At 38.4% G+C, this 26,778-nt stretch overlaps 1 protein-coding gene across 8 annotated transcripts in view; it reads left to right on the plus strand.

Moving 5' to 3' along the window:
• Window positions 1-26,778, plus strand: part of astn1 (astrotactin 1) — a 399,395-nt gene that overhangs the window by 113,514 nt on the left and 259,103 nt on the right. For all 8 annotated transcript variants that reach the window (XM_051402015.1, XM_051402098.1, XM_051402178.1 and 5 more), the window contains 4 exons: window positions 531-698; window positions 13,612-13,696; window positions 18,009-18,083; window positions 22,919-23,056. In XM_051402015.1, coding sequence (XP_051257975.1) covers window positions 531-698; window positions 13,612-13,696; window positions 18,009-18,083; window positions 22,919-23,056 — 466 coding nt within the window. The remainder of the gene's footprint in view (window positions 1-530; window positions 699-13,611; window positions 13,697-18,008; window positions 18,084-22,918; window positions 23,057-26,778) is intronic.

A 26,778-nucleotide genomic window follows, 5' to 3' on the forward strand; every position in this document is an offset into this window, starting at 1 on the left:
AACAAGCATTCTTTTTCAAACATCACGTCGTAGTAGTTGGGAAGGTTGTTTCCGGCTTTTAAGGCAGTGTTTGCAGGGTCAGGTTCATCTTGAAGCCAATTAAATCCTAAACTGTTTTTTTTTTTTTTTAATCAAATATTTATTTTCTGCTTTTGTCAAACTATTTTTTACTGAAGGTTTTCTAACGCTGAGGGTTGGAGTTTTCCTCACCTCTGAAGTACCTCACTCTCTATTTTAGTTTAGAGCAATTGCTGTATCTAATTCAGCAGAAAACATTTTAGTTGGTCTAAAATATACTAATATGTTTTTAATGAATATTGAAACAAATATTTACGTTGCAGTTATTTGGTTTCCATGTTTTTAATGTGCACCTTTCCACCCTGCCTCCACCTGCCATCTGCTCATTCACTCTCTACGTCCCTTTGCCTCCTCTCCAATCCCTCCTTCTCTTCAACCCTCTATCCCTCTCTCATTTCTCCCGTCTTTATACTCCGTGCCTTTTCATCCCCTCCTCCTTCTGTCCTCCTCAGGATCGAGGTTCATTTTGCTCCAGGGGAGCCAGTTGGACGCCTCGGACTGGCTGAATCCAGCCCAGATCTTGTTGTACTACCAGCAGAATGCCAGCGGGCCCTGGGTCAGTGAGCTGTGTGGACGACGCCTCCTGGACCCCTGTGAGCACCAGTGCGACCCAGAGACGGGTGAGCCGAGAACACAACACACGTATCACTTATGTGCTGTACCAGGGTCGTTACTATGGGAACCCTGTTAATCATTAGTTGATATGATCGAGGTCTCGGCTCTCTGGCTGGACTAGCTTTCCTCGTCACTGGAGTCTGGAGAATACAGAGTAGGTAAAACGTTGCCTATGCTTGCAACTTAAACCTATGACTTACAGTACATCCATAGAAATATTAGGCCTTTTTACTACTGTAGCTTATCAGCTTTTACCCCTTGGTGGGCTTTATTCTAAAACTGTTATTTAAACTTTACTTAAACATGTGTAAAAAATAAAGATATAAGATAATTAATTAAGATTTTAAAGGTTAAAACCAATAGTTGACTGATTAAAGATATTCATTATTTACATACATATATATATTTGAACAGCCGCCTGTTAAATGATGATGGAAAAAGTGGTAATGCTTTCTCTTCCCGACATTCCAAAACTCGTAGTGTCCAAACCTCCCCGGTACCTTGAGCTCCAATTTGGATACAGTCAGCTAATAGGACCGCTAACCAGCTAGTACAGTTAGCACATGCAGCAGCGCTGTGTTACAAGAGAAAAGGTTTGTCAATCATCACAGTGTGACGCTTTTTTTTTTTTTTCTGCAAATATCAGACTAATGAAGTGTGTGGACTACGACTCTTCTAGTCAGCTAACGTGACAAAAAAGTGAACATTATAGTCATAGTGTAAAATCAACTACAGTCACATACAAGTACTGTATGATGTGCTGACGATGCATGTCTTACATTTTCTATTTTATCACTTATTTCACATTTCGCACGATTTTTGTATCTTCAGTTTTTTCTGGTCAATGTGTTAACCAGTGATATAGAACTGTTAACTTGGCTACTTTTCTAAAAGCTTGGGTTCAAAATCACAAACCCTTTAACATTTGATGGTCTAAATCTATAAAAAGCAAGAATGGATATTTTTATAGTAAGAACATACAGTAATGTTGTAAAGCATTGTGGATTGGTAGTGGTAGAAACCTTGCAATGTATGCCCCACCTGTCCCCCACTGGATCCAACCCATGGACACTGAACATCTGTAAATAACTAGACTGCACCAGATATCACCGGCATTCAATGGTTTTACTACAAAGACAAACTTATGCCACCAGAATTAATTGCGAGATGTTTTAATAACATAAAACAATTAACACAATGGGGTTATAAAGGAACTTTGTAGGAATAATAAGAATTAGGTCTGTCTGACGTATAACCAGAACCAAAACAAATTCATGCAAAATTTGCCTTTGTCAAGCAATTTAATGTCGAGCATCAAGTAATTACACCCCACTTCTCTTGACAAGTCTTTGCTGCCACATTTTATTTATTTAACAGCTAATGGTCGAAAGTATTGTGTACAAGCCATACTACTTGATGTCCATACCACATATATTATACATATTTCATAGAGATTGAGTATGTTTTTAACATAAAAGGCAGGAAGAACTTGATCAAAATTGATGAGGCCATCACTGATGATGAAATCAATTAATTTGTGGTACACAACAGAAAGAAAGCAACAATGTATTGGAAGTCTTGCAGTTTTAAAGTTATTGGCAAAAAAATTGAATTTGAACATTGTAGCATCATCTTTTGGCTTGTTTTTTCCTGTCGCAGCAGTTAAGACCTGTTCAATTCATCAAATGTGATTGCTCTAATTAGAGAGAATCGATGACTTCCTGTCTATGTTCCAACAATTTTTTATCCATTAAGGCCACACAGTTTAGAATTTTAGAAATTCTGTGAAAAATAGGATGCTCCGTCTTTGCTGCCAATTTAAGAAAGCAGCTGTTTGTGCAAAGCTGGCTTGTTGATAGTGATATGGAGTCTTGTTGTTTATTCACTCTTTGTTAATAGCCTGCAAACTTTCTGTGGTATGAGATAAAGGGGGGCGTTCCAGTTATTGGCTTCTGTGGAGCCCCAGTCCTCCAAAAAGCCTCCGGTACTTGCATTGTTTATCACCAGTCTCCTCACCGGTGACCAAAACACAGTCGCAGTCAGTCGCTCTATGAAGGAGCCTCTTTAATTGTTTACCGGTGTGACCACGACTGTGGTCCATCGTACTGTCGGGCCTGAAATGGAAAATAGATTGCCTGGAGCAGTCGACCTGGTTTTCTCCAGGGGAGCTGTCTGCGGAGCCTATCAATTAGTTTGCATGTCTTCACTGTCAACTTCATTTGTACTGGGTAACAGCGGCAAGTCTGCAAACAGCATCTGGTTTAAACTGGATGGATTTTGTCAGCAATACGTGAAAATAAGGGATACTTAATAGATCAATTCATTATAGCACATACACTGTAATTGAAGTGAAGAGCAATGTGTAAAAGAAAATATATTTTAGCACTCAGATTTTTGCAAAGGTTAAGGAGTAAATGCCAACTTGCCACAATGTGAGTCTATTTATCCAGCTGCCTGGATTGATTGTTTTGCCTGAACAGATGTAGCATTTGAATCCAAGCCATCAAATAGTTTACTCATCAATACTTTACTCTAGGACTAGCAGTCTTTCAAGTCCAGTACATTTCATAGCAAAGAAGAAAATCAAACAACCACCACACAGTGGGAAACAAGAACAGGATGAATTACACTAAATACATAATGAACAACCAATCACAGAAAAAAATGAAATCGCATGTCTGATAGACATAACTGCCAAATAGCTTTTGCTTATCTGTAGCTTTTATTACCTGCCATCACAAACTTACAAAGGAAATGTCTCTTTAAAATGTAGTATTATTGTACTGTACATGGCAGCGAATACAGAATGAAAGTTCAAGGGCACAAAAGTTTGATTACGTCAAAACAACCACAGTTAATCGGAATTAAAGTTCAATTGGAGTTGAAATCATAAAAGCATCTCTTATTTTGACATATTTTGCTGTGATAATCCTATAGCATTTTTTCTGAGAACTAAAATATATAGTAAAACAGACAAAGCTCTGCTCACTCCTGTGTATTTTCTGTTTTTTTCCCTACCTTTGTACGTCCGACTTGGCGCCGGTAGCACCAGTTGCCCCTCAGCTCTGTCTGCTCACTGCTCTCCCAAAGTGCTGTAATGTGACTGTGAAGTCACGTTTCAGTAAAGGGACGGCTGACTGGGCTGAAAAACCTGATGAATGTGATGTTAAAGCAGTTTGAGCCACTCCCCTTCTTCATTTAGTTTACTTTCATTAATCAGCTGTGACACCAGCGCCTTATGCACCATATAAATGCACCTTTTTTTTTTAGGTAACTAAACAAGCTGTAATTTATCTGTCATTGGATCCACCTTATCCCAGGCTGCCACATACATTAGTTACACCAACAGGCGCAGTTCGCATCAGTCTAGGGGCTCGCTGAACCCCCGAGTGGCCATAGCTTAGAATGTATGTAGGGATTCATGCGATGTTTACTTGTTTACTATATATTAAAAATGCACTGTTAAAACTCAGTACACATGACGAGGCAAATCTTAATGTGAACTTCAGAAAGTAGTGCAAAGAAACTATGCCAGAACTGAAGTTCCACTTTCAGTTTCCAGTAGAGCTTTTACATCAGCGCACCGCTTTACTGACAAAGCCCAAAGCTGGCTTGTTAAATTGAGTCAAAACAGCTGTGTGCAGAGAAAGACATGATAAAGTAGGGTTCAGCTTGCAGTTATGAAATGAATTCATAGCCTGTTTTAATGTAACCTAATATTGAATTGGTTATGAGTTATAAGTTATGTTTATGCACAATGCTGCAGACAGACAGTTTTGAGAATTATGTTTTTTTTTTTTATGAAGTATAAGTAGTGCTGTCAAACGATTAAAATATTTAATCGCGATTAATTGCATTAATATCATAGTTAACTCGCAATTAATCACAATTAATCACACATCTTTATCTTTTCTAAATGTCCCTTGATTTCTTTTTGTCCCGTTATTTTTTCTCATTTCAATGCTCTTATCAACATGGAAAAGTGGATCCTGTGCCTGTTGTTTCTTTTCCGGTCTAGCTAGATCCGGTGTGGTGTTGTAGTTTTTCTAACGTTATTAGTTGTTGCAACAGCATGTGAAAAAAACTACAAAGTATGCTCGGCCAAAAAGAACGTTAATCTTGCGATAAAAAAATGTACGCTGTTAAAATGGGTTTGCGTTAACGGCGTTAATAACGCGTTTAACTGACAGCACTAAGTATAAGCCTAATTAAATGGATACAGTGTAAAAAAAAACATGTCTTAAGGGAATAGGTAAATAAAATGTCTAACAAAGAGCGGATGTCTTTGTTTGATTAAACTCTGCTAAATATATTAATATATTAATAAAAACCTTTTTGTGTTATCCTCCGCATTTTCAGTATTTGACTATATACTATATATTTGATATGTTGAATCAATCAAATCAAAGCAAAAAACCATTTTACTTTTACAAAAAACAAAACAAAACTGGACTGTAACAAAGTGAAGCAAATTGAAAATAAGTGGGTTGTAATGAGAATCTACAAGTAGGAAAAGTAGGTCCATTGGGCAGCAAACATGAACATTTTAACCAATATAACCAACAGCCAGTTCTACCAAACAAAACCCAAGTTGTAATGAACAGTAGTTACTTTAAATCTGTGTGTGCAGAGTTTGACAGTTTCTGCTTTGAATCTGTAGTCAGATGTTCACAGCAGCCGGTTTTTCGGTCTTTGTGTAACCTCGCTGTTATCTTATGTTAATGTTACTGACCCTTATTTGAGTCACATTGACACTTATCTCTTCTTTTGCATCACATATAGTTTGTTTTGTTCAGGACTAGAATGTCTGGTACTATCCCACTATGCATGGATGGATGATGGGTTGGAGAGAAGGATAGATGTACTGTAATCTTGATGGTGTGCCTGAAATGACAATAATAATTTATACTTGAGAGGCTTATTGAGGAAAAGCAGCATATCAGTAACTTTTGATTGATGCTACGTTTCATGAATTTTTCATTGTGACCTAAAAACTGTAAAAGTCTGGATTGAAAAGTAAAAACCAGCTTTGCACATTGTTGTACTCTAGCATTTAATCTTTACAAGGCTCTCTGTGATCATGCGACAAACAACTGCTTATAAATCTTTGCACTTGTTATGAAATTGCTTTGCGGAGGCTGTCAGCTGAATACATAAACGAGACACTGATGTAATTTGCAGCTGGGATTTTGAAAGCAATGGCTTGGCTGTGTTGGCTTGACTGGCAACTGCTGACTAACAGATGTGATACAGGATGCATGCTGGGTAAAAAGTCAACCCTTAAAGCAGCTACAAGGAACTTTTACCGGGGGTTGAATAAAAAGAAAAGAATGCCTTTGCCAGTGAGATGAGTTTTGGCAGCCAGGCATACAATTGCAAGTGACATGTGACCAGGCTGCCAATTCCAATGCCTGTTCCCATTCTTAAACCAATTCCCCTTTTCTGAACAAGCACGCTTCATCAATGGTTTTGTTTGAAAGGTGGAAGTTAAAATTAAATAAAAAATTGCTGGACTGGCTGGAGATCAACTAAAATATTTAGCAAGACCAATGACCAAGTCCTAGACAAGTCAGAGTCCAAACACCAACGAATCCAAGACAGTCAGAAACTAGAAAAAAAGTTTTGAGTCCGTACAGCACTGCCTCCATTCCTCATCTCGCAGTGTGTAAAATACAATTTTTAGTAGACACATTACTTACATATTGTTGGAGGAAGTGTGCCATTCAGGACCAGTTCTGAATCCTTTCAAGCCCTACAATCCTCTTCATATGTTGAATGATCAACCAAGGTTGACTCATGCATACTCTATCACCATCACTTTTCCTCTTTGCGTATCCTGCCCCAATATCAGCCATGATCACAACATATAACGTCCAAAATAAAATCCTCTAAAGAAAACTCTGATTCTGCTTCCGTTTTATTACTAACGTACTACTCAGTGTAACTTTCTCAGTAACTTCTTGCTGATGCTATGCGTACGTAGATCCTATTAGTGGTATCAGTATTTAACTGAGACAGTTATGTAGTACTTTTTGTTTGTTATTACAGAACATTTTTCTGACATAGTATGAAAAACCAACAAGCATGAAACACAAATGATCAAAAAACAGACAAGACATATTATATGAAATACTTTGAAAGTACGTACACACACTTGAAATTGGGGACATGTGCAGCTACTGTACATAATGTTTTATTCAAGCCACAGACCACATTCGAATTCCAAATGATGAAAACAGTGTGCTGATAAAACAGAATTGTAGAACATTTAGTTGTTTAACAAGCTCTTCATCACTCTTTCTGCCAGTGAATACATTTTGATCTTCCTTGCCTCCAAATTCACTATGAAGAAAGTGGGGAGCCTGTAAAACAGAATAATATAATACAGCTTGTTTTAACAAGTTAGGAACAATTTAGCCTGAAAACATTCCTTATTTCTGCAAGTAAATCTCACTCAGTAGATGTCATCAATAGTTGTAAGCTTTTATTTTTAAGGTGAGCCACCCACAATTTGTTTTTGTAATAGTTCAAAAGACTTCAGTTCCCTTTTCTAATCATTCAGAAGATATTAATACAATAATTTAAATTGTTTCCTGTCATACTTAAGCTTTAAAACATTTTTTTTTACCATTTTGATCAGAAAATGATGTCAAAGCAAGACGCTAAATATGACACATTCTCTGTCCCCGTGGAGGTGTTGACAGTAGACTTTTGCCTCGCCAACAAAAAAAAAAATGCTTCTCACATACAAAAATAGGCCTGGTTTGAATAAAAAAATATAGCTGCACAGTACATAACAAGGACTAGAGAACGGCAAAACTTTAAATCAGTTATTTCATGAACTTTCCTCAAATCAGATAAGCCTTATTAGCAATTAATTTGCTTACAAATGAGTATACAAACATATATCAGCGTCAGTTTTACACACACCAAATACATTTATATTTTGTCACTTTTAGTCTTGACTGATAATTAAACAGTAATATGGAGACTAGGGGTGTAGCATAGAGCTACTATCTGTAATATTATACTACTATAACCTAAATATCTACTTATTACTAACTATCTGTATTTGGATTTATACAGGAAGTTAAAGGGAATACTCTTGACTCTTTTACCTTGTGTTAAACTGTTTCAGCTGCTGTTAATACTCTACTTATTTAAATATACTGTATAAGTTAAGATGCTCACAAAATATACAAAATAATGTCATATTTTAGCCATATAGGAAAATATAGGATATCTGATGTTATAAGGAACATCTATCTCCATCTCAGTGGACATCAAAGATCTTGCCACTACTTTAAAGGTTATATATACAGAATTCACTTGCAGTGGAATAGATGTTGCACTAGAGCATCAGCATCTCAGACCAAAACAATGGAGGCCATAGGTGACCACACTCCATTAAACAAACTGTAACTGTAATTTAACCAAGCAGATAATCGTAAAACACACTTCAAACTGGAACATGAAAGTCACCAAAAACATCGTTGTTAGTCTTCCACCAATCACCAACACTGGTTTGGTTGAAGTAAACCCTTAATTCACCAAGTTAAGATAGAGAAAATAGCTGTGAAACATGCTGCTATGGCTTCATGTAATGTTAGCTAATCCTAAAGGACAAATGCACCCGTCAAAGTACGCCCACTAAAAATGCTTGTTTTTACCACTGACAGACTCAAATTGTCATTCTAATTGTCTGAGAACATTATGGAAAGGATTGATACAGAGAGATAGAACTTTTGTTCAACCAGAAACCGATATCACTCACTCGCCACCAATTTTTACCTCACATATCATCTTAACATTGTATTTTCATTCAAAGTGAACAGAAACAAAATAAAACTTAACAGTCTTCACCGTTGCAACAATCACCAGCTCTGGTTTGGTTGAAATAAATCTGTAATTAACCCATTATAGAAAGGTAGATTAAAAAAGCAGCTGTTCCAGTGGCTCTACTCAGCTGAACACAGAGCAGACCGGCTCTGTAAACAAACCACAGAGAGGCTGCGACAACAACACAGGCAGAGGGAGTGTGACACCATTCACTATATCTTTACATAGCAAATAGTTGTTTTCTGCTACTATAATGTTTTAAATCTCTCATATATATATGTATATACATATCCTTAGTTATTGTGATAGTAGCGAGATGTTTGAGTGTATTTTGATTTGAATTGGGACTCTGTGTCAGTTGGGTGACAAGTCAGTGGGAGGGGTGAGAAAGCGATAAATATTATTGCAAAAATGTAGCTGCTGTTCATATCTGTTCAGAGTGCGTTATCTGTTCATGTCATAATTATGTATTCAAATGTGTGTACATATCCCCAATGGAGACATGAAAAATAGTGGCCTAAATGAATCTTTTCAGTTTTACCTGGTTTCTTGGAAAGTCTTTGCCAATGCATCACTTGAATTATGAGTACAGGACAAAATCTCACATTTAGAGAGGAGGAAGTGTCTTCCTTGTTTTGCATCCATTATTCAGCAGCCTAACTTTCCCCTGGGCAATACAGAGTGAGTTCTGAGACCTTTAAATGAATCAAAAAGCTGGGCCAGTGTGTCTCATGCCTGCCTTTTTCCTGGAATAATTTCTGAGACTCACCCACACACCCGAAGCCACACTATGCCCACTCCTTAAAATGATATATGGACCAGCGGACTGGCAGCAAGGCTTCAGTAATTGTATTGTATTTTTCATATGATGCATTCGTAATGAAACCGTTGCATATGTGTGCGTGTGTGTTTGTCAGTTTGTGCACATGAGAGTGAGTAGAAGTGTGTGTGGGCTGCAGGGAGATTGCAGAGGTGCTATAGATAGCTTAAATCCAATCCTCATTGCTGCTGGAGGAGATACTGATGAAAACTGAAATGGGCTACGACAATATCTGTGCTGCTCCTGCAAGACATTAAAAGAGACGGCGGATGTTTTAACGCGTGGTTCTTCCCTTCCTGCACAGCCCTAAACCCGGCCGCTTTGGGTGCTGATGTTTACGGGCTCTTTTCACCACCTTCCCGACTAGAATGCGTGTGTGGAACCTTTATGAAACACAAAGAGACATGTTGTGCCTCTGGAGACACATGTTCCCACATCGTAACATACTGGGCTTGATTAATGTCACTGCATAATGGATCGATGTGTGGATATTTGTCTGATAAGCTGAATAATTTGTGCGCTCAATTGACACAACAGTGTTTGAAGAATAACATACTTTCAGTTCAGCCACTGCTGCCCACACAACAGATCAAGGGTTCCAGGCTATTTAAAGACAATCTGTACTTTTTTAGTCTAGCCTTTAGCCTGGTCGCCCTTAATGCAGTTCAGTTCTATGTGTTTTAAAGTGGTGACAAATAGCTGGGTGGGATGTGATGAAAATAAAGTGTGAAGCTTCGAAACTGGCTTGCTGCCTTGATATTGAGTAATTAGGGAATGTAACACCTTGCAAGTGTAAAACAAGTTTGCGCTGAGTGCCGTGACCTTAGAGTGCGATGAAACGGCAATTAAAGCAAGATGAGGCGTTTAGCATTGTTCAGTTGCTATGCAATAAATCTAAATGAAATGCTACAGCTTCTGTCATCTCATTGTTGCTCCAGCACAGCAATTTTTTGTTTTGTTTCTGGACACAATTTAGAATGTCATTCAAATTGCCTTTCTAATGTCAGACATCTCCGCTCTTTCACTGCACATTTACCAACGCACCAAAGTAGCAATTATGTTCAGAGCTACAGTATGTGCATGTTGGCAGTGCTGCCAAGGAAAGTGTTGGAAAAGCAGCCAGGTGAAAGTAAACAGTATATGAGGAGCACATTATTCAGGTGGTGGATTTTACATAAATAATTGCATAAAATCTGAAGGGCAGAGCATATGTTTGAATATTGTTGCTAACTAACTGTATGACATAAGGAGCCCTATGACCACAAGAAGTGAAAGTCACAAATCACAGGTGATAGTGAATGGAGAAATTAAATATTCCAGCCTGACACTGGACATCGATATTGATTTGAGTTGAAGAATCCAATAATGATATGTCGCCTGAATATTTGTTTTTGTTTTCTTTAGCAAAAACAAGTACTTTTTTTAATAAAGAATCCCTAAAATTTGGATATTAAATATGAAATGAATGAGAAAGTATGGTGGCCATGAAACTCGAAAATGCTAAAAGGCTCTATTTAGAGTCAGTGTTTGGTTTGTCCAATTTGAGCTACTGTAGAAACATGGTGATTCAACATGGCGGACTCTGTAGATGACCTGCTCCCTCTGTAGATAAAAAAAAAATCTATAGTGTAATTCAAGCGTAAAACTGTATAGCTGCCTGCTAGCCAACACTGCATGGACCAGTACCAGCCCATGGTCTGGTCATGTAGAATTACAGGTTTAGATCATCTGGCCAAACTTTTCACTTTACTTTGCTGAGTACATATCAGTCAAACAAGATGCCGACTGGACTGAAGAAATAAATGGATTCTAAAAAATGCATTTTTCCTCCACCCCCTTCCCCCTTCACTTCTGGATAAGTACCTCAAACAATTGAAGCTCTTAAATTACTTTGCATTGTTCAGTCAAAAAAGATAAATGGATGTTGAATGTTTGTAGCGCGTCTACAGTTGGATGTACACTCCTTGAGCAGGAATATTTATTGGAAAGTACTCACTGTCTCTTTCTGTCTTTGTCTTGAGTAGGATTCAGTTCTACTCTGATCTCTCATTCAGACCCCCTTTAGATTTTGAGCTTAACTTGACCTAGTCTTCGTACTGACATGGACTTAACTCGAGAACACGCAAAAATTCTCTTGAATATAAGAGTGCTATCAAATATAGACAGCCGCAAAATCACAAACTGACTTAGTTATTTCCTTTTTATTCAAGTAATATGAGCAGTAAAATCAGTGGATATGATTTCCTTTAGCCTGGCAGGTACTGACAGTTGACCTTTTCCATTAACAGTGGTGTATAAAAGCCCAGGCCTGTGCCCTTCACTTGCCTCCCATTGAGCATGAGCAGAGCATGTTGTACATGTTACTCCTGAGTAACCCCTAAACCAAAGGTGAAGCCCCATCAATCACACTGAGCCAAAGTCAAGGCCGACATTTCTCCTGGGAGCCGACAGCAGAACAAAAAGCTGATGCTTCACTGTTCTTTACTAAAAGGCTTCACTTATCAGGAGGATGCCAATGCAGAGCATGAGCCGAATCCGCATCCCTCCACCACTCAAATGATAGTTCTATCTCCAGTGGTGAGGTATAAGACATTTTAGATCTCATGTCCTTGAATTTATTTTTATATATATTTTTGGGAGGCTTTTATTGCCTTTAATGGATAGAGATGGCTGAAGAGTGACAGGAAGTTGGGGGGCAGAGTGGATGACACGCAGCAAAGGTCCACATGTCGGATTCAGACCCTGGTCCTCTGCAGCAAGGACTCAGCCATGGCACATGGGGCATTAGCTCTACAGGTGAGCTATCCAGGCGCCCCCATATGTCCTTGAATTTATCAAAAAGATATTGGTAGATCAGTTTTATTCAGAAATATTCAGCGACCCTGTCTGCATATCAAACCCGGGGTTTACAGGTTTAAATGATCACTGTGCCCCCATTTGTAGGCAGTACAGGTGAGCAGTGTTGCATATGATCCTATTAGCAACTGCCCCAAAATGTTGCCTTAGGCCTGAGTGCTGAGTGGATTTTGTGAAATCGCAGTCCCAGACAAGCTTTGCTAGTAAATAATGACAGCGCCAAGTGTCTATTCATTAGACTAATCACTGATCTAATCACTTCCCATTTAGGTAGCGGATGTTATTCAGCCAATGGGACCAATCAGATAACTGTGAAAAACGCTAATATAAACTGAGTCTATTAAAGTTAGACATTTGGAGTAATGATTCGAAGTTAACTTCAGTATTTACTTTCAGGATGTCTGGCATTCTTTTCAATTGTGCAGATAAATTCCAGGAACTAAAAAGTTAGGAACTACCAACAAACCCAACAAAGCTGTTTTGTTGTTTTCATTGCGTTTCACAAACAGTAAGATTAAGCAAACTAGATGGAATACGAAATAAAAAGTGACTATGTGGTTTGAGATGTATTTTTTTTTGTTGGGGATTTTTGTGGTATTAGGTATAAGTAGTATTTGAAACATCTCAACAAACAGATTCAACATTAGGTAACTGTGGTTAAGTTTTGTTGTTTAGGCACGCGATATATCTTGGTTAGTTTATGTTCATGAATTGAACTGAATTGTTGTAGTTATGTACAGTTAGTGTATGTATTCTGCTGTATCAGGTATAGGTGTGACAGCATTTATTGGAGGAGATCTTTGGTTTGTATTCTTGCTAAATGACACAACTAAGCAAACATGTCTGTTCTTTTTCAAACAGATTCTCAGTCTAATTGTGCTTTAGGGACAGAAAACCTATCATGCAGAATGAGGACCATACATTTTCAACCCAAAAACCCCCAAAAGTAAATGCAAAAATACAGTAAGGTTTCCATGTGATAACAGTGTAGCATTGGGTTAGTGTTTCACATTGTGTCCTTATCAAACGTGTCAGAAAACCATGTACCGGCACAATGCACAGTAGGGAGCACCATCACTTTCATTAGTTGCCATTGGCCATTAGTTGCCATTTTTAGAGCAGCTGTATTGTACTGAAAGAGCCGATGAAAAGCACTTCTGCTGGAAAACTTTGTAAGCTTTTGCTTATATATTGGAACAAAAATATGGAGAAAATTTGTGAGTACGGCATTAAAAATAAGAGATGATTAAGAGTTTTCCAACTGTCTGAAGCGGGTAACCTTTGGGATAACGCTTATGGAGTAAAATAAAAAAGGAGAGGAGCAAAGGGAATTCTCCACTGAATTAAAGAAAAGGCTTGACTATAATGAACCCATGATTGAATCACCGCCTTTCTGCTTGCAGGAGAATGCCTTTGCCTTGATGGCTACATGAAGGACCCGGTCCACAAACACCTCTGCATCCGCAGTGAGTGGGGGCCCAATCAGGGGTAAGTTATGATAATCACCTCATGATGGTTTATGATTGCTCATTATCAGGCAGAAGAAAGGGTAGAAAAATCATTTACAAGGGGCTCCTCCTACACATCAAACATGGCCATCCTTTTGGCTGAAAAGATACATTAAAAAGAACTGTGATTTTGCCAACACCAATTAATATTCTGAATCAGACAGGACTGCAGGAGAACCATAACTACACAGATTTATACGTGACTCATTAGTCATAGACATAAAATACAGAGTTGTCTCAAAGTTGTTTGCCTAATTAAAGAAGAAAAAAAGTCAGATAGGAGCGTGAATACATCCAGTATCGATTACTTAAATAGCATTAAAAACATCACTTTTATATCACAAAGCACATAAAAAAAGAATAAATACCCTCAATAATCTCTTTTAAGTGGTTTTAAGGATATCAAATTATGGATGGCCTTTGTTCCTGGGTCTGTCCACAGTTATGTAAGAAAGCTGAGGTGTAATGTTTGACTACAAATACACTTTTTCCACATGAAGATAATAGCAACAAATTGGCATATTTCTGAGATCTGGAGACCATTTTACATTCTGTTATTACATCACATCCTGTAACTAACCTATGTAGGAATCATCCATATATCGCCTGCAGTTCAAAATGCAGCAACTAGACTCCCTTTTACCAAAAACCCAGAAATCATTCTTTACCAGCCTCCATTTACTTTTTTTTGGTTTTAAAAGCATTGCATTTACTGCCACCAGTGTACAGCCCCCACTGTATGCTCAGACCCCTCAAACCCGCTCATCAGATAGTTCCTCATCATGACACGTTCCCAGTCAAAGGTGACTAAGCTTTTTTCCACTGCTGCTCCCTGACTGTGGAAGAGGTAACCTTCACTGTTGCACCTTACCCGTCTACTGCCAAGTTTAAACCCCAGCTAAAGGTCGACCTTTTTACAGCTGCAGTCTCCCTAATAATTGATGTAAGTATAAGATTTATTTAACTCTGTCTCTCACAATTATTTACTTATTTATTTTAGTTTTAATTATTTAATTATATTTTAAATCCGTCTGTGTAAAGCACTTTGGTCAACACTTGTTTTGTAAATGTGCTCTACAAATACATTTGACTTAATCTGGATTGACTTAATGGTGTAAAGCCTTTAAAGTAATTACCAAACCCACTTACCAAATCTTACTGCCTGGCTGACCATACTGAATTGCTGGGCTTTGTTTATCTATTTGTGAATAATTAAAGGGGTAATCCAACGATTTAATATTGCACTCCCGTAGAGTTGGGGGACTCTCATGAAACAGATGTCAAAACAGAGAATGTAACAAATGAGCAGCAGAGATATTCTAACCATTAGTATGGGTGGCACTCTGAAACTCCTGAATTCTACAATACCCATAATGCAACCAATTCATTTCTTTCCAATTAACACCTTCACTTTGTAATGTAGGGCTGTATTGGCAAGAATCTGCCGATACGATATGTATCACGATACAGGGGTGACAATTAAATATATTGCGGTATATTGCGATACTTACAATGTTTTTTCAAGTCTAATTTAATGTAACGTCTAATTTAATGTAACGTCCAACATCATTGCACTACTTTTTGTGCAATCTGAGCGTTGGAGTGGAAGGAGTCAAATGGCTGAAGGTAGATTACAACACTGCTATGTAGTGGGGTTTAAACACGACCACAAATGAACCACTGACATGAATATTTGCATGTAAACATTAAAAACATTATTCTTGGGAATTGATAAAGTATCACAAAACATAATATCAAGCGTATTGAGATTGTACTTACATCATTGTTGTAATGAATGTGTTAGTTATGAATTTGTAGACTGCAAGCCCAACACATATAACCCTGCTGACCTCACTGTGACATCATTTGGGGTAGTTTCTTGCTGATTTAATAAAGCTCCTCTAAACCAAAAGTACTTTCAGTCATACACCTAAAAAGAGAGTTGAATGAATTTTATCACCATCAATAAATCACTTTTAGGCCAATGGTGAGTCAGTAAAGTTGTGGGTGCTTTATCATGCTTTTTTGGGCTGCTCATCTTTTTGGGTGCAAGGTCACTTCTTCTATATTACAATAATGATTTCAAGTGATGACTTGATATCTTTTGGCGTTGAAAAATGCTGTTTCAGATCCCGTCCTGGGAAGTCATATAAACGCTTAATTGGGTTCACATCTGCTTGTTAAAAAGTCCTTGACATTTGGCTGACACCTGCAGTCACAGTGCCAGCCACTGGGTGACCACTCAGGGTGTTTGTGTGGGGGTCCTAATGTTACAGAAAGAACTGCTCACATCAAATAAGACAAGTGATCCCGCATACCAAAAATACCAACAACAGTTATCCTGGTGCAGTGTATTATGTTATTACTCTTGTTTTATTACTCATCAGTCATCCTTTTCCTCCAATTTTTAACCAGATTCGAACCATTCAGAATATAGGCATTCAGAAAAACAGTTTTTAAAAAGGCAGCTCTTTTCCGGATATCTCATTTAGCAAAATTGACTAAGAGTAAGGAAGGGGTGGGGTAATTTATCCTTTTGATATCTGAGCAATAGACAGACAATAGACTAATTAAGCAAAAATTATTTTGCAGCTTATTTTAGCAGTTATTATTTCTCATGACTATCAACTTCATTTTTATGAAGCCTGATGCAGTATTAGGCAGTAGGTTGTGATTGGCCTGATCCAACACATAACAGCCATCGAACACCGCCTTATGTAATAACTCGACAAAATGTAATATATTTTCATTTCTTTATGTAATAGCACTCACATTTTGTAACAATCTGCCACATGCCAAAAAGCCTGAACCTAATATGTAAAACATTTTCCCTCATTTTGTATTAAATTGCAAAATGTAGGACTTGCACTTTTTTGGATGAACTGCATTTTGAATAAGGAATCAAGGAAATGTATTTCTTAATAATGTTATTACTTAATGTGTTGTTACATGGCTGAACTGTCGGAGCTTATTGTTGCTGCTCAAAATGGAAAAATTAAATATTAAAGCAGTAATGGCAGGCATGTGATAAACAGAAACATTAGTAAATGGTAAACCTAAAAGTAACATTTCGAATTATATTGGTGGTTTCCTTTTAAAATGAACTGATGAATGTATAATGTAAATTTGAAAATGAATGAATCAATAATTGATTAAAGCAAATCACTGTCTTTAATTATTCCAATTGCACTTCCCTGGTGCCATCGATGTGTTTTATGTAATTTCAATTGTTTATCATGTTTACTTGTACCATATTATCATTTAAATGAAACATTGCAAGTGAGCCTGTAATTAGGTCTAATTAAACACACCTTGCAGTATCATTAAAACTGACAAACTGATACAGCAAAATGCATTGTTTGGTACCAACTTAAAACACTCATGCAGTGAAGATTAGCCGTACACGTTAATTATGATAGGAGAACCAAAATAACGTCTAGAGCATCACCAGTCCGTGGCTTGCAGCATGTCAATTTTCATTTTATTTTGACTGTATCTCATGCCAGCCTCACTGCATGTTCAAAATGTAGATTCCCCCTCAGCCCACCCAACTTTGCACCTCTGTATCTCATTTCCCCGGTGGTCCCCTTGTGTCCCTGTCACCATGTGACAGAGTGGGCACCCTGGGGTGACTTAAATGTTTAATGACCACAGCCTGTGGCATGGAAGCCGCTCCCCCTCTTCCCTGATGTTCTTTTTGCTTACAGTAGTGTAGGAGTTGCTCAGACTGACATCGGGCCCCTGTCACTTCTCCTCCTTACACTCTCACTTTGCAGACTGTTTAGTCCCCGAGCTGCCACTCCCCATTAATCTCCATCATTCTCCCTCTCTCACTTCTGCCTCTTGGCATCCGTCTCCTCCCCTCGATGTTCACCCCTCTCTCCCGCTCCCACTCTTTCTCTCTCTTTTTTCACTGTCTGCTCTCTCCGTCACCCACTGTCTCTTCCTCCCTTTCTATGTCTCATCCTGTCATCCCCTCTTATCCCCTCCCCTGGTAAACAGATATGAGGCAAAGTCACATTGCATGTCGGCTGCCGGAGAACACATTTTTCAATCAGCATGTTTACACACAGCACACATCGTAATGCTGCTTGTGATTTGAGGGGCTCTGGAAGGCAGGAATGACTTGAAGTCAGACACTGAAACATGGCTTGTGATTTAAGGGGGTTTAGATTAGGCAGGTGGGTACACTGAAAAATTTAACGCTTCTCTCGCTTTGATTTTAACACAGGTTTATTCTCTCTCCTCTTTTTTTTGTCTCTTCCTCTGATCTATTCTCTTTTTCATGCCAGTCCCTGGCCTTACACCATCTTCCAGCGCGGTTTTGATCTTGTGATGGGAGAACAGCCTTCTGATCGCATTTTCAGGTAAGGGGAACTTCATAAAACTTTGTTTTATCTGACTACTTTTTCCATGATGCTACGCGATGCATGCTGCACAAAAGATTGTACATTCTAATAACCTGTTATAACTCCAGTACAGTAGCTTTGATTTTCCTCTCTCCTTCATGATGAAGGGAGGATGGGGAGCTGCAGAAAGCCTTCTGTACAGTAGCTGAGTCTGACAGTTTTAAAGGTGTTATGTAATGGAGAGAGAGATTGTCAAATTGGAAAAGCAGAGCCACTTCATTTTCTCTCAGGTCAGATAATCCATGTGTTCGGATGTTGAGAATCAAAATTGATTAGAAAAGAACATTCAATTGGCAATAGAAGGCAGAAACTAATAACTGGACAACAATAGCTTTTGTGAAAGTGTCTTATTGTCCTCCACAGTACAGGGACAATACACTTCCTTAAAGGATATGGTTGGAGTTATTACACATTTTTGTTATTTTGATCGTATTATATATCAATCATAAAACAAAGACATTTTTGACATCTCCACCCAATCTGTGGAACTATGGCTATGCAACTATTCTGAAGACAGAATTCTATAAAGGACCAGTGTGTAAGATTTAGTGGCATCTAGCGGTGAAGTTGCAGATTGCGACCAAATGAGATCTGCTCACCTTCAAAGCATGTAGGAGAAACTCTGGTTCTGGGCTATTGTAGAAACATGGTGGCCTCCGTAAAAGAGGACTCGTTCCCTCTGTAGATAAAAACAGCTCATTCTAAGGGAACAAAAACACAATGACTCTTATTTCCAGGTGATTATACACTAATGAACACATACCTATGAATATTATATTACATTTCTGCCAATTGATTCATCTAAATGTTACACACTGGACCTTTAAAGTAGCATTAATTTATTTTTGACCACTTGAAGCCAATGTTCTGTAAACACACCGCTTACATATGATAATTTATCAAGCTGTCATGGCAAATGTGTTAGACAACTTTTGCCTATCAAACAGACACAGAGCAATAGAATTAATTTCAACTGTTTGTGTCAGCCCAACCAATGTAAGTCCAATCCCTCTCCTTTTATCTCTGTTTTGGTTCCCACCAAGTCTTGAAGGATGATGGTAAATGCTTTGTAGACTTGGGAGGGGGAGTTGCAGTGTTGGGTTATAATACCTTGTGGGTGCCCACTTTCTCACATAACAAATACAATAGTCACATAGTAAATAGCAATGATAAACCACAAGTTTGAACCTCTCTGCTGGACGTAGTGGATCAGCAAGCTGCTAAAGAACAAGATTGTTAACAGGAGCTGGTGGAGACCAAACCAGAGCTAAAAACAAAGGGAATATTGGCCTGTTACTACTCCAAACACTAATATACTGTTTGCTTGTGTCATTGTTGTTTTACAGCTTGTTCCCCTGCCCCCAAGTGGCCAAAAATCATTTAATGTTGCTTTAACAATAAGTAAAATGTAATGAAAAGGCAATCTCACCTGGTTAAGCGTGTCTGGTTTGATTCCAACCTGCGGCCCTTTGCTTAACTTTGCCCCCCCTCCCCGTTTTCCCACTTTCCTGTCACTCTTTAGCCAGTTTATAAAATAAAGGCAATAAAAAATCTATCTAACAAATTTAAATGTTTACATGTTTAGGAACTTTAAGCACAGTGTCTCATGACAGGAAATATGCCTACATATACTATCGCTGACATGTTCACTGGGAGCCATTTCACAAAGAAACACAGAGGAGAGCACTTGTCTATGAAAGAGGTACCTATCAATGTTTATAACAGCTTTTGCTCCCAATGTGATTCATTCACTGACTTGAGAACGAGCCGATCTTACAGAGGATGTGCTCCTGCCTTCACTTCAAGACACCTTCCTTGATAGTACAGCAGCTAAAACAACAAAAGAGTGTTTGTGCTGCTGCTTACAATAAAAACCCATAGGGTTTGTGTGTACCACTCTCTGGGCTTTCAGCGTTGTCTTTACAGACAGAGGAGGCTGGCTAATATCTCCTGTGCTTTAATACATCGGCCTCCCTGCTAGCGTGTTTTCTGCAAGATGCCTTTCTCCTCTCACTCTGTCCAGGCATGCAGTTTAAAATCTCTTTGTCCTCAGCCTGCTCCCGCCCAGCCATCCATCCTAATTTAAACGTCTCAGCCTCTAGCTTTGAACTTTGCCAAACAACCCTGTCGGCTCCAGACGTCGGGGAAAAAAGACCTTGAAGAACAGCGATGCGCTAGGAGTGCCACACAGCCATCAGCTTGTTTGCCTAAGCAGATATTAGCATTAAACACAGAAGGAAATGAGGCAATTAGAATCACAGTGGTATAGAGAATAAAATTAAACAAAGCAAACCAGAGGATGCATGCAAAATTCTCCTGCGTCGGAGGAGATAAATTCTGAGAGTCAGCATTCAAACACACAGCGTTTGCCATTCGCACAGTATTAACCGCCAGGGGGTTCCTCTGAGGACTGCAAACATGTTTTCCTCTTAACAGCTGTTTTCTCACGGGAACTCTTAGTGTTTTCCACCTCCAGTTTCTCCTAGGGTGAACCAAATAAGTCATATAGCAGCACACTAGTCCCCAGTTGTCCATTATAAAGCAGTGCTCGTTAAGTGGCTGCTAATTTGTCCTGTGGTCACCCATATACGTCATACTGCATCACAGGGAATTTCAACACTCCTCCTGTACACAGTCCCATAAGAGATGGTGAAATGAGAGAGGTGCCAACCGCTTCCTGAAAAATAATAAGGAAATATTACCATTTTAATAGACTTGCCGCCTTATAATAACTTGCTAGAGCCTAGTGTTTTACAGTAAATGAAAGAACAGCAGCACTTTGATCCACAGAAAACTTGACTTTGAAACAAAGGGAGTAATTGGGTGGATGTAATTAAATGTTCCATTTCCACAATGGTTTAATCATGCTGTTCTTAAAAGTGACTGGTAATGCATGCAGTCCCCACAATCGACTGCCCTTTCCTTATGCTAAGTTAGCATTTTATAAAAATGCAAATTTGAACAATTGTGAATGAGGAAATGTGTTTAGTCTGCATAAAAGTGGTTGTTAACCATTTAATCAACAAGTTCCCCTCTTTTGTGCCACAAGTAAGCATGCATAATTCATCAGCGCTAATAATGCATTTGATGTTAATCAGCGTGCGCTGTTTAACTTAAAGTTGGAAGTATTACATTTCATCTGCAGAGTGTTTAAAATTGATGATATTCATTGACTCACAGATAAAGAATTGTTTTAAAGCCCTTATTCCAGACATCTGTTGTTTACAGATTTATAGCCCTGTTTTGTCTCAGGGGGGAAACTCTTTATTGGCCCTTCTTTGTCAGGGTTTCTCATTTGGTATGCATTGTGGCCATTAGCACACAGTGTCCTTCTGCTTGAGAAAGAGTTATGCAAAAAGGATAGCTTTGCTCAAAGGTAAAATAAATAACCTTTAACCAACTTGATGCCATTATCCGGAATCACTGATGTTGAGGAACCATTCATCTTTGAAAAGTGGCCATTTTGATGTGGCATGGTGTTTTTTTCTGGTTGTCTTGATGGAGATTTTACTTAAAGGGAAACTGCACCATTTTCACATGTCTTCAGAACGCCTATGGGACAGCAAAGTCATTGGGTAGATCCACTGTGGTCCAGACTCTAACATCTCAACAGCTGTTGGACCGATTGCTATGAAATATAAAAAACTAATGACATTCCCAGATATTAGCACATGCTAAACTAAGATGGTGAACAGGGTAAACATTATACCTAATTAACATCAGCTTTTCAGAGTTTTCACTGTGGGCATGTAGCATGCTGTTGTTAGCATTTAGCTTAAAGCCTCACAGAGCTGCTTGTCTGGCTGTAGACCACTGACAGTATATAAAACGGACAGAGCTTCCAGGTCTGTGCAGTGAAGCCAACGAGGAAGTGTCTTAAACTTTAAACTTAAACACAGCATTCTGTGGAAAGGCCAGCAGGGGGCAATGTACTAAGCTGTCTGGAGAAATGACCCAACTTCTTACTTGATTTATGAGCTCAGTAAACAGTTTCCTAATGAGTTTATGGTCTCAATCTCTGCTTCTTCCATACAGCACGATGTTCATTTAGTGAATGATGGTCCCATTTAGGGTAAAACAGACAATAAAGCATAGTATGCTTTAGGGCGTGGCTACCTTGACAAATCATCATCACTGAGTCCGTCCAGCTGAACACACAAAACTCAGATCAAACTGTCAAACTAGGCAGTGCTGATCAAATATGGATCCTGATTCTGTTACTGCGTTGACTAGTTTTCCCCTAAAATCATTTCAGAAACGTATTTTAGTGTACTGTTAGCTGTAATACGAGATTGTGTGTGACCAGGCGAGTCGCCATTGTTTCCTGCTACGGACGAGTCGAAACAAAACAAATGAGCGCCATGGCTCAAAACTGTTATTTTTACCTCTCAGATCAGAAGAGACATTTCATCCAAACTGGACAGTGACAAAATTAAACTAAAACTGTCTTTGCTAGTCTTTCCACTCTTCCAACAGTCATCAACTCTGGTTTAGTCGAAATAAATCCTTAGATTACTGAGTTAAATGTTAAACATTCTGGCTCTGAGCAGCTGTTAAACAGGCTGCAGTTGTTAGTGGCTACTTATTTAATAAAACACAGGACAACACGTTCAATGAAGTTTTCCAATCTTTAAAACAGTGTTAATCTAATTTTGTCATTGATCTCTTTCTCTTCCCTGTTGTTTTCATCTGTGTTCCACTGACTTGAACTTGTGTCAGTGCTATCCATTCACACTTGAAAAGTCTAAATCTGTAACCTCACTTGTCTTGTCCACCCTCCTTGTCCTCTGCAGATTCACGTACACCTTAGGGGAAGGAATGTGGCTGCCGTTGAGTAAAAGCTTTGTCATCCCCCCTGCCGAGCTCGCCATCAACCCCTCAGCTAAGTGCAAGACGGACATGACAGTCATGGAGGACGCGGTGGACGTACGGTGAGAGATGACACATCACTTTCCCCCCAGTGTTACTTTGTAGCGGTGCCGTTTCATACATGATGATAGAAGCTCCAACTAAAGAAATGAAAGGTTTCGTAAGGCTGTGAACGGTACGAGAGCAAGTTTCTTTTCATTGCTGCTCTGAAGTATTACCAGGACTTTCTGTCCACTTTGTGTTTTATTGTTTCTGATGAAGCTTCACCACCCAAAAAGGACATATTGGCTTTTTGATAAATATTTTTCACGACCATCTCTTTCATCCGTCATCCCCCAGAATGTAGCTGTTGACTCACTGGCTGTCTCGCTGTTTTGTATTCTCATTTCATCAGCACTTGCTTTTTATTTACTATTGTTGCAGTGAGTCTTGAGCAGCCCTGTGAGGTTGATGCAGAGGTCTTACCGGTCATGATTCAGTGGATAATAAAACTCTAAGATCCAACACAAAATCAATTATGAAGATGCAGGAAAAAAAACAGTTAAAAGAAGGAATAAGAAGAAAGAATTACCCTGCAATTCAAAGCCATAAAGAGCATTTCAATTGTTAAATGGTTCATAACTCCTCCAAAGAAAATCTGCTCTGTGTGCAATGACTGTGTTTGTGCCTGGGCTGCAGAGAGAGCCGTAACCGAGCCAAAACAACGCTGCAGTATTAAACTGGACTCAGCTGACAGCGGTGACACAACAGAATTATTTAGCGATTTTGCTTTGCTAGCAGCGGAGAGGGGCTTAAAGATGGTAATGTTGCTCAGTCCAGAACTTTGGTTCAGAACAAGACATCCTCATAACAAGATGGCCATGTTATGAATGGCCTCAGAGGACTGTTCGCTCTACTTTTTTTGAATCCCTCACTTGTTTGTCTCTATTTCAAAAACTAATGATTGGATGTCTGTAAAGTTTGCTCTGGATATTCCAGTAGATAAAGCCTGGCTTTTATCTGTAATGCTACCATAAGGCCAACATTTTGACTCACAATAAATATCTAAATCTGCACAAAGGAATCTACTGAGACCATTCATGCTCCCAATATATGCTGCCTCTATAGTCTGTTGGCCTGACTCAACACTCCCAACTGTATGCAACAACTCTGTACTACATACTAATTATGAGCAGGTTTTGAGTATACAGTGTGTTCACACTGTTCTTGATGGACATTATTCCCCCACAGTGCATTTCACAAGGGTATTGAAGAGTTGCTCACTGCTGGAAGAAATGAAAAGTAGTTGTGGAACACCTTAGAAAAAAAGTTGGTACTGCCAACTGCACTTTACTGCTTAAAAACTGAATCAAGAAAACAAATTGAAATTCATATTGTTCATATATATTATATTAGTGATAATATTGTGCTATTTTATTTCTCAAACCAAACCTGCGCCCTTGAGTTAGTACGTAGTATACTGGAGCTCAGTAATAGTTATATGCACCAGTTATCACACTGAGGGGCATGCAATGCATGTGCAAACTCTATTAAATCAGACAGGAAGCAAGTTTAACTACCGAGTTATTGATACTTAAAGCCCCTAAAACATACTTTCATTTAGTGTTGATTCTGGCGGCCCCTGTGGACAAAACGCGGTAGTGTTTCCACAGGTAATCCGACTGAATCTGACTAAGTGGCAGACATAAAGAATAACTAAATAACCAATCTACTCACTGATCTATTGGCAGATCATCATCATCATTAATCACATGAAGATAAGAATTGCTGTGTTTTCCTTACTTGCGCCATGTTGAACCGCCATTTTTCTACAGTAGCCCAGAACTGACAAACCAAACACTGGCTCTAGATAGTACCTTTCATGTTTTTCACAAGTTTCGTAGCAACCGTAGTTTCTTCAACACACTTGGCACTTCTGTATTTAAGCTAGATGGCACTAAATCCTACACACTGGCCCTTTAAGCAACTAAACTCCATATTTGGGATAATTCCCATGGGATCAGACTGTTTTTTGTTGTTGTCCATAACCATTGTGCCTGCATTGTGATGGTAATTATCCTTTAAAAATTTGACAAAGTTGACTCATTCTACATCACGTTGTAGACACTGTATGAATTAGCTGCCAAAATGACTCATTTTGACAGATCTCTGAGAGATACTGGAAGACAACATCTACTGATGCAAAGACCTAATTTACATATTTTTTGGTATATTCCTTTCAAATGTCCCCGACCACTTAGTCAACAGTTTAAAAACAATAAATTATTAATTTTGTGAAAAAAAGTTTAAAAAATCTAAGTAAATCTGTAACATTTATACGAAAGCCTAAACCCAGCGGTGTAGAGACATATTTAGATATAAAAATTGATGATGATTCCAGCAAACCTTATGCATGAGGATCCTCTCTCTGTCCCAGCTCTTACTAGGTGTCTCATACTTATAAACATAGGAAGGACAGACCTATGCACTCTGTTGTTGAACCTACTTTCTTCAGTGATCAGCAGCATTATTATTCACCAAGAGAATTAATGCTTTGATAGCATTATGTCGTAGCATAAGTCTGTGTGAACAGGATTACTTTGGGAGAAGAGGTAGGTTAATGTAATTAGTAGTGGGAATTGTCTTTTAGTGTATGCTGGAGCATGCCCTGTCAACAAGTTAGTGTGCACAACCGTGTCAGATCCTGTCCTAATTTGCCGATGGTTATTTGCTCTGTGAAAATGATGTCAGGTAAAATTAGTCTCGCCCAAATGAATATCAACATCATTTTTTCTTATTAGCATGTAAGTACTTAAGGAGTTTTTTTTCCTTCCCCCCGTCAGTGGGTAATTTCAAGCCCTCGGATGACGAGATATGAAGTAGTCCCGTGACGAGAGTATTCTAAAAATAAAACTGATTAGAAGAACAGGATTTAATGTGATTGTCAGTGCCTCAAGTAGGTTTTTTTTTTCACGCTGATCATCAAAAGGAGTGTGTAAGGTTTCTCAAGACAGATTTCTTAAGGGACAATTCACAGGTGTAACACAGTCGTTATATCTCTTTTAAGACCTCATTATATTTGAGGTTTGAGCTAGCACTGACAACTGTGGTCACCATAATCTATGGACTATGATGTAGATAAACTTTCATGGCACACTTTCAGTGACAACCCCCCCCCTATTTGCATAACGAAGCAGACATGCATAATGAAATTTAAAAGGGAAATATAGAAATAAATAAGTTTGGGTAAATAAATAGCGGGGAAATACAAAGTGAAAATAATACATAAATAAATACATAAATAAATGAAGGAAATAACAAAATAAAATGTGAAAGTAAATTCATTGCGGAGGTAAGGTAAATCAATTTTATTTTAATAAATTAATTAAAGTCTACACTTGGGTTGTTTATTTATTTTTTATGTTAGCATGTTCGGCCCTCCATAGTTGCTCAATTGATGATTACTAAGAAGCATCTGCCCTATACGAAAACCCTTACAATAGTTGTCGCGGCATGACCATTCATTTCACACACATCTAAAGCAATACGGGTACATTGTTGTTTTTGCCATGTGTTTAAATTTCATAAAATTATGTGACTTTGGTGTCGTCCCACCTACAGTATGTCTGGTGGGAAAAGGGATGTGTGTATTCAGTCTACAAACTTTTTCCACAAACTTTTCTTTATTAGATTTTCCTCAATCTGTTTTGGGTGCTTCAGTGCACAGACACAATCCTCAACTGTACTGATTAAATAAATCCCATTGATCTTTCTGACATTTATTTTATAATTATTTATTTATTTG

The sequence above is a fragment of the Dicentrarchus labrax genome, unplaced genomic scaffold, assembly GCF_905237075.1.
Source record: "Dicentrarchus labrax unplaced genomic scaffold, dlabrax2021, whole genome shotgun sequence".
NCBI lineage: Eukaryota > Metazoa > Chordata > Actinopteri > Moronidae > Dicentrarchus > Dicentrarchus labrax.